Source organism: Pygocentrus nattereri, chromosome 18, assembly GCF_015220715.1.
Source record: "Pygocentrus nattereri isolate fPygNat1 chromosome 18, fPygNat1.pri, whole genome shotgun sequence".
NCBI classification, from domain to species: Eukaryota; Metazoa; Chordata; class Actinopteri; order Characiformes; family Serrasalmidae; genus Pygocentrus; species Pygocentrus nattereri.
The window spans coordinates 17,323,484-17,330,554 of record NC_051228.1 but is presented as its reverse complement, the minus strand read 5'-3'; the positions used below and the strand labels follow the sequence as shown (position 1 = coordinate 17,330,554).

At 35.4% G+C, this 7,071-nt stretch overlaps 1 protein-coding gene across 2 annotated transcripts in view; it reads left to right on the top strand.

The window, feature by feature from the left end:
• Window positions 1–7,071, top strand: part of antxr1b (ANTXR cell adhesion molecule 1b) — a 102,777-nt gene that overhangs the window by 19,135 nt on the left and 76,571 nt on the right. For both annotated transcript variants that reach the window (XM_037546935.1, XM_017718878.2), the window contains exons 2-5: window positions 1–13; window positions 958–1,029; window positions 4,652–4,733; window positions 6,306–6,339. The exon at window positions 1–13 is cut by the window's left edge and continues 59 nt beyond it. In XM_037546935.1, coding sequence (XP_037402832.1) covers window positions 1–13; window positions 958–1,029; window positions 4,652–4,733; window positions 6,306–6,339 — 201 coding nt within the window. The remainder of the gene's footprint in view (window positions 14–957; window positions 1,030–4,651; window positions 4,734–6,305; window positions 6,340–7,071) is intronic.

The following is a 7,071-nucleotide window of genomic DNA, read 5'->3' as shown; positions in this document are numbered from 1 at the left end:
ACAAGTTCATCAGGTACGGCTCACCTGTACGAAGCTACACAGCTGTCATTAGTGTGGATGAACTTGCACCCTGAAATGACCTGCATGTGCACATCCTAATCATTAATGTGACATGAACGAGTCACGTGCGTCGTAAACAGCAAACTGACCAGCAGACAGAGCTGCAAAGATAATTTGCTCTGATTAGCTCTCAGCTACTTTATCATCATCATCATCAGGCTTCAACGTCTGTTCACAGCAGCTACTACTCTTGAATTCCAAAACCATGTCTTGTTGTTCAGCACATGAATTCTGATCTGTGTATTCTCATTAACGTGGCATGGCCACGAATTGGATACATATCCAATCTAGGATTACATATGAAAGGGGTTTAGGTCGGATTTGAAAATATCAGATCCCAGTCACATCACATTTGTGCTGCTTCAGCTTGTTAATGTGAACATAGCCACCCTGTCAGAGAGATTGGATTTGAGCAAAAAATCTGATTTGAGCAATGAGGCTTGTAATGTAAACATTGCCAAACTGACTTAGGTGAAATTTGTGAATTAGATTTGTGTGTCCACACAATTCTGAAAACATCATATCTGAGTCACATTAAGGCATAAAATCTGCTTTGTGTCTGGTGATGTGAATGTAGCCTGCTCATTCATTGAAATGATATTTTCTAAGTTGTACTGACTCCACACACCCCGTCTCATCTCCAGGCTTTTTATTTTATTCTTCTGTTTTAAAACATTAGGTTATGAAAAGGAAAAAAACGTGTACTTTTACCTGGACAAACTTATTCAAGGTACACAATTGGACCTTAAGACCACTGCTGTACTTTTGAGGGCACATTTATATTGTTTGTACCTTGACAAAAGAAAAATGTACATGCACAGAACTAAATACTGAATAGTGTTTGCAGTTACAGGAGTAAGACAGATCTTTGTCTTTATTAACTCTCTCTCTTTTCAGTCCTCAGCTGCGGATGTCCTTCATTGTTTTCTCTACAGAGGGTCGGACTCTGATGAAGCTGACAGAAGACAGGCAAGACTCTAAAATACTCTCAAATACATGAATAACTGAATCAGTTATAACCTGCCAAACATTTCTGATCTTCTTTATTTACAAAAAGCACTACTCTCCCTATTCCAGAGTAATACGCCATCTAAAATGAATGAAAGTTGAGGCTTCAACTGCCTCAAAAACATCAACTTGACTTTTTCAATGTGGCTGTTTATTACAGACATCTAATAGTTTTTATAACTAATTATAAAAACTATAACAATAGTTTTTATAATTCCACTGTTAAATCCCATTTTAGAGTGTGTCACAATCACAGTGAGTTTATTTAGTTATCATTAGTTCTTTTACAGTGTGGTTATCTGAAAACCTTGGCTGTGAGGCACTATTTACTTCAGTTTTGTTGTGGCACATTCTACAAGTATTATTGTCCAATAGCAGCTGTCTAATACCTCCGTAAGAGCATAAGGAGGAACCACTGAAAGGAACCAAGACTTAAAAGGAGATATTATCTAAGAACATGAGGAAGAACAACTAATAAGAATCGGGCATGAACAGAAGAACCACCCTAAAAGTATGAGAAGAACCACTGAGAGGAGCTAAGATGCAAATGGAAAAATGCCCTAGAAGAGGAGGATGAACACAGCAGTAAAATGATATGTCTAAAAAACTTCAGTTCAAAAGTCCTTCCTGCTCATCAGCTTCTGATTTTATGTTCCACCTTAAAAATTTAAGGTAGACCAAAAAGTTTGAGTCGAAAGCGGGCAAATATGATGCTAACTAGTTAATAAATAGCATATACTTCTGCAGTGATTTCTTCATTTAAATTCCACTGTCACTGATTTGTATTTTTAAGCATGCTTTAACCTTCACCCCACAGTTTGTGAGAGAAATCTGCACCATCCTGTCAGAGTAGGGAACTTACTGTTTGTGGTAAAATCAGATGTGTTGGGAATTGTATAATAATGTTAGACAGATTCATGTAAACATGTACCGGAACTGCTTGTGTACTGTAAAAGTTAGCATTATCACTATCTATTAAGTTAGCTTTGTGTTAGCTGGTATTTGGAGATTTTTTCTTTGGTATTCACTTTAACTGATGCTAATTTGATGACACCTGAATGTAAGCTCTGCAACTAAAAAATGTTTTGCTGATAAGCATGACTGGAATACAAGTGCAGATAATGTTAGCTAATGTTTGGCATTACAACATTAAAAATCACGATAATTAAAACTGAGAAAGTCAAGTAACTAATGCTTAGTTTTAATGAATCTGTTGTCATACCTGTACATACCTACCTTCGGCTTTTAATGGAATAATCTTTGACTCTCATGCTGCTCGCATGGACCACCAAGTGTACTAATGAAGTAAGGACCCATTTTTTTGTCTAACCTTAAAGGGCTGGCAACTTATGTTGTTAACTATAACTAGGCTGGTTAGCTAGCTGACAGGCTAAAAGATAGCTAACAAACAGCCTAAACACCTCCACCATTAATATCACAGGCTTGAGTTAAAGTACTTATGGTATGATTCACTGTATACAAAGGGCAGTATAAAAGGATGAATGGATAATGCACCTCAAATGTCTATGTTTCAGTCAGAAGTGGTGTCAAACCCAGACTGAATCCCAGACAGCTCTGTATTCCCTAAATAGTGTACTAGATATGAAAGTTTAGAAATTCTAGCCTCTATAGCTAAACATGGCATAATTTATTGAGCATGAATGTGTCCCAAATGACTACTTCTTAGCTTTATTTGACACTGTTGGGCTGCAGGATCCAGTATTTAAATTCCTACGCTGTGCACTTAGTAGGGAGCAGGGAGCCATTTGAGATTCAGTCCCAGTGTGAGAAGAGGGGTGCTGCTGGATTCCTGTTAAATAAGAGTTGTGGTGGTAATCTGCTGACCAAAAAGTACTTATAAAGTGAAAAGTTTTGCATTAAACAGTTCTATGTTATATGACAAAAAGTTCATGAAATGACTGCAGTATATAGTGATGGACGACTTACCATTCTCCTCATTCAAGTCCATGGTTGCTTGGCAGCTATTCAGTAGTCTAAAGGAACATTTCTCAGCGGAATACTTTTTATGCTGCCACTTGAGACCCTATAAACCACTTGAGGCCATGCATTACTGCAATTTCATCAATCGATATATGAGGATACATCCTGGTTTTTTTATCTGCGCAGCTAAGCACTTCTATCAGTCGGAGGACAGGATGTTTTGTCCATGACCTTTTTTCCTGTAGGTGGTCTTACACTCTGCAAGCAATAAAACAAACACATGGAATTAATACAATTTCCATAACAGCCTTTAAGCATTTCAGTGGCTGCATCATGACTCTTCTGACCATCTCCATCCATCTTGTAGCTGGACATCCTCTTTCTGTTTTACCCTCAAATAATAATTGTCTTTTCCACTGAATTGGTTCTTCTCAGAATCTGTCAAAAGAAAGATCTTCAGTTTGGTTCTCTAGGCTTCAAGTAAGAGGTCAGGCTTGATTTGTTTGAGAAAATATTCTTTTGTTTTATGTTTTCTTTGCTGTCCAAGGTTCTCTCAAAATCTTCACTTCAAAGGTATCTTTATTTTTCCTTTCTCGCTTGTTTACTGTCCAGCTTTCACACTTGTAATGAACCACAGAGAAGACCAAAGCCTGGCAACTATGGTCTTTGTTTGCAGAGACAAATCGTTCTATTTGAACATCTTTTCAAGCTCCTTCATTCTTGTTCTGCCAAGTGCCTTAATGAGTCATATTTTTGAGTACTGGATCCTCTGTTGTTAATAACTGATCCAAGTAGGCAAAAGCAAAGCTGTCCACCATTACCACAACTTCTCTAATAGTAGAAAAGTTACCGTCTCCTCTGCTGTCATTACTTTATTCTTTTTCATATTAAGCTGAAGTCCCAGCTCTGGTCTTTAACCTTTCTCAATCTGTGTTGCTTTCACTTAGTTCTTTAAGGGATCTTTAGTAAAGGGAATGGTTCTGTTTAGAGCCATGTTCATGCTTAAATGCTGCTTTGCATGGTTGAAATGACTCTTGGTTCTGCAGAATGTGTTGTAAATGGTTGTATATTGCACCAAAAAGGGTTCTGCTATTATTACAATGTCGATCTTGTGAGAATAGAAAAAACATCTTCAGTTTTTTGAAAGGTTCTTTATAAAACCAGATACAACACATTCTCCATCAATATGAATGACTATTTCTCCATGCAAAGAACCATTTAAGTATGCAATTGATCTAAATAAAACTCATTTAAATAGAACTATTCCCTTTACTACACTAGGGTGAAGAAGATGCTTTATTAATAAAAAACATTCTACTTTTTTTAGTGGGGAGTATAAAAGATAGATTGTCATAATACATATTACAAAATGTAAAGAATATTTTGTATATGAATGGAGCAAAATCTATACACAAAGTACACTGCTGTTGGAACAAACTTGTATATCAAAAATGATATGTTTACAAGAGAAGGAAAAACATAGTTTACTTTTAATACAAGCCAATGTAAGCAGACTTCTGAATTAAAAGATTTTACCCCGATAGCATTGATGTGTACTGTTGTCTCCATTATTGTGGTGTAAAAATGTTGTGTATTCTTAGATATTTTGTATATCTACTCTGTGGGTGTGTGTTTGCTTTAGGGATCAGATCCGAGATGGACTGGAGCAGCTCATGCAAGTGTTACCTGGAGGAGATACCTTCATGCACAAGGGCTTCGAGCGGGTGAGAGTTTTACTTCTACACATATGATACCAGTCTAAGGTTTGGACCCACCTGACTCAATGTACCTTCTTCATGATCTTAAAGACATTTTCCTCTAAAGAGCGTCTTTTATTTTAATTTCCACTGAAAGTGGACTAGGACATATTTTTCAGCATAAGGGAAAAAAGCAGAAAACACATATTACAGTTATAAATAAATAAAACAGTTATTGAATAATAAAACTTAGTGTGTAATAAGCCTAAAATTTTAAGGGATTAAATGCCCCTCTTCCTTAACAGTACACAGTTTTTTACAGTTTTAAAAATTTCTGATGAGGTATGTTAGGTAGGAGGAACTGAAAAAGTACAGCTGCTTTGGGTGGATTTCTGAGGGCTGTTCCCATTCTAGCATTACTGCTAGGAAGTTGAAGTTGTCTTACTGCAGCTGTATAGTAACTGTAGTAACTGTCTTAAAATCATCACTATAGAAGAGAGAATGGATTACCCAATGGACCCATATGGACCCATATATACACATATATTTCTTTTCCATATGGGTATATATATATATATATATATATATATATATAATACATTTCAAACACTAAAATATATTTCAGAATATTTTACCATATTAATCAAATAAATTTTACTAAATATTACACATATAAGTGTAGAAAGATAAATGTATGTACATGTGTTTATCATATCCATTTGAAAATTTATGAAAACATACAAAATCCTGTCTGATGCTTCATTTAAATATTAGCAAGTGTGTTGTAGGTATTGATACTCTGTGAAAATGCAGTTATGATTTGAAATCCATTGCGTATGAGAGTCTAAAGTGTAATGCAGGTCACAGAAGTCAGTACTGCTTAGTTAAATCTGTAAACTTTATTACATACAGCTGAAGAAAAAGATCATAACAAATACAAATACATGCATTTCAAACATATATTTAACAAATACATGTTTTAGAAATTTTCATATGTTGCAAAAATATATTTGGTAAATACATTTAGAATATATTTTTTTCCTTTTTTTTTCCTTGTCTTTTTTCTGGCTGGAAGGGTAATTGACAACTGAGGCGAGAGTTACACTAATGCTAGCTTGGTTGTACTTATTGGCCTAAAGCTAAAGTTTGGTCAATTTAAATATGTTGATTTTCTGAGTGTGAATAAGTTTACACATCCTCTGCAGATATCACACTTCTGCACATACTGATACACAATTATGTTTATTGGCCAAATTTGAAAAAAATAATGTATAAAACATGGCCTGTGCAAAAGCCATGGCACATTTTATATATAGTTTTATGTTTTTTTTCCCAATATTTTAACTGCATATCAATTGTGTGCTAAAATTTGCAGAATATGTGAACTTATTTTTAATCAGAAAATCAAAAAACATGTAGTCTTATCAGAAGTATTCAAACCTTTGCATATGACTGTAATACTGCTGTGCAGAGTACTGCAAAATACCATAACTGACAAATTAACCTCTATCTTAAGACAGAATTCCCCTCAAAAGCTTTGAGCTCTGTAGGTACTGACGTCAGCTAATATCTTTAACATGGTTTTTTCTCTGTTTTAAGGCAAGTGAGCAGATCTACTATGCAACTGGGGATGGTGAGTTGATTCTGCTTCTAATGAAATATATCTGACTTTAATTACTCCTTAACATCATAAACAAGATGCAGTGAAAAGGACAGAGCTGCACCTGCAACTTCTCTTTTGCTGAAGCAAAAGAGTAAAAAATGTAGCATGTAAGGATGAATGAGCCTCAGTGGTCTTCAAAAAATGGACCTAAACTTAGAGATACTGTCCATTAAAAGCTACATCTAGCACATCTCTCATCTTCTGAGGAAGTAAATGAGATTTCTGGCCGAGGACAGACTAAAGGCTGTGATTTCCACACAAGAGCAGGTAAATGCAGAAAAAACTGTGCTGCTTTCTTCTTGCATATGAACCTGTTTCACAAATGCAAGAGTGGAAATAATCTGAGATGCTGTGGAAAAAACAATCACATGGTTTTAAAGGGAAGGCAGTGGCATTTACATAAAAAGCCACATAAAAGAGATATTTTTCCTGTAAAGTGTAATTCAGTGTAAATAACTGATTCCTACTGAAAAAACATTCTCAGAGAGCAGAGAAAGATGTTTTTGTTGTTCTGTTATTTGTTATTTGGTTAGCCTACGTCAGCTCAGATGAGGGAAAGTAAAAATAGTCAGCTGAGTCTGTACTGAATTAAAATTTAAAGCACGATAAAACATTTGAAACACTGAGTTATTTGAGCACAAGGCTTGGCCTAAAATACAAACACTTAAACAAACACACACTTGATGTGTTCCATGTGTTTTA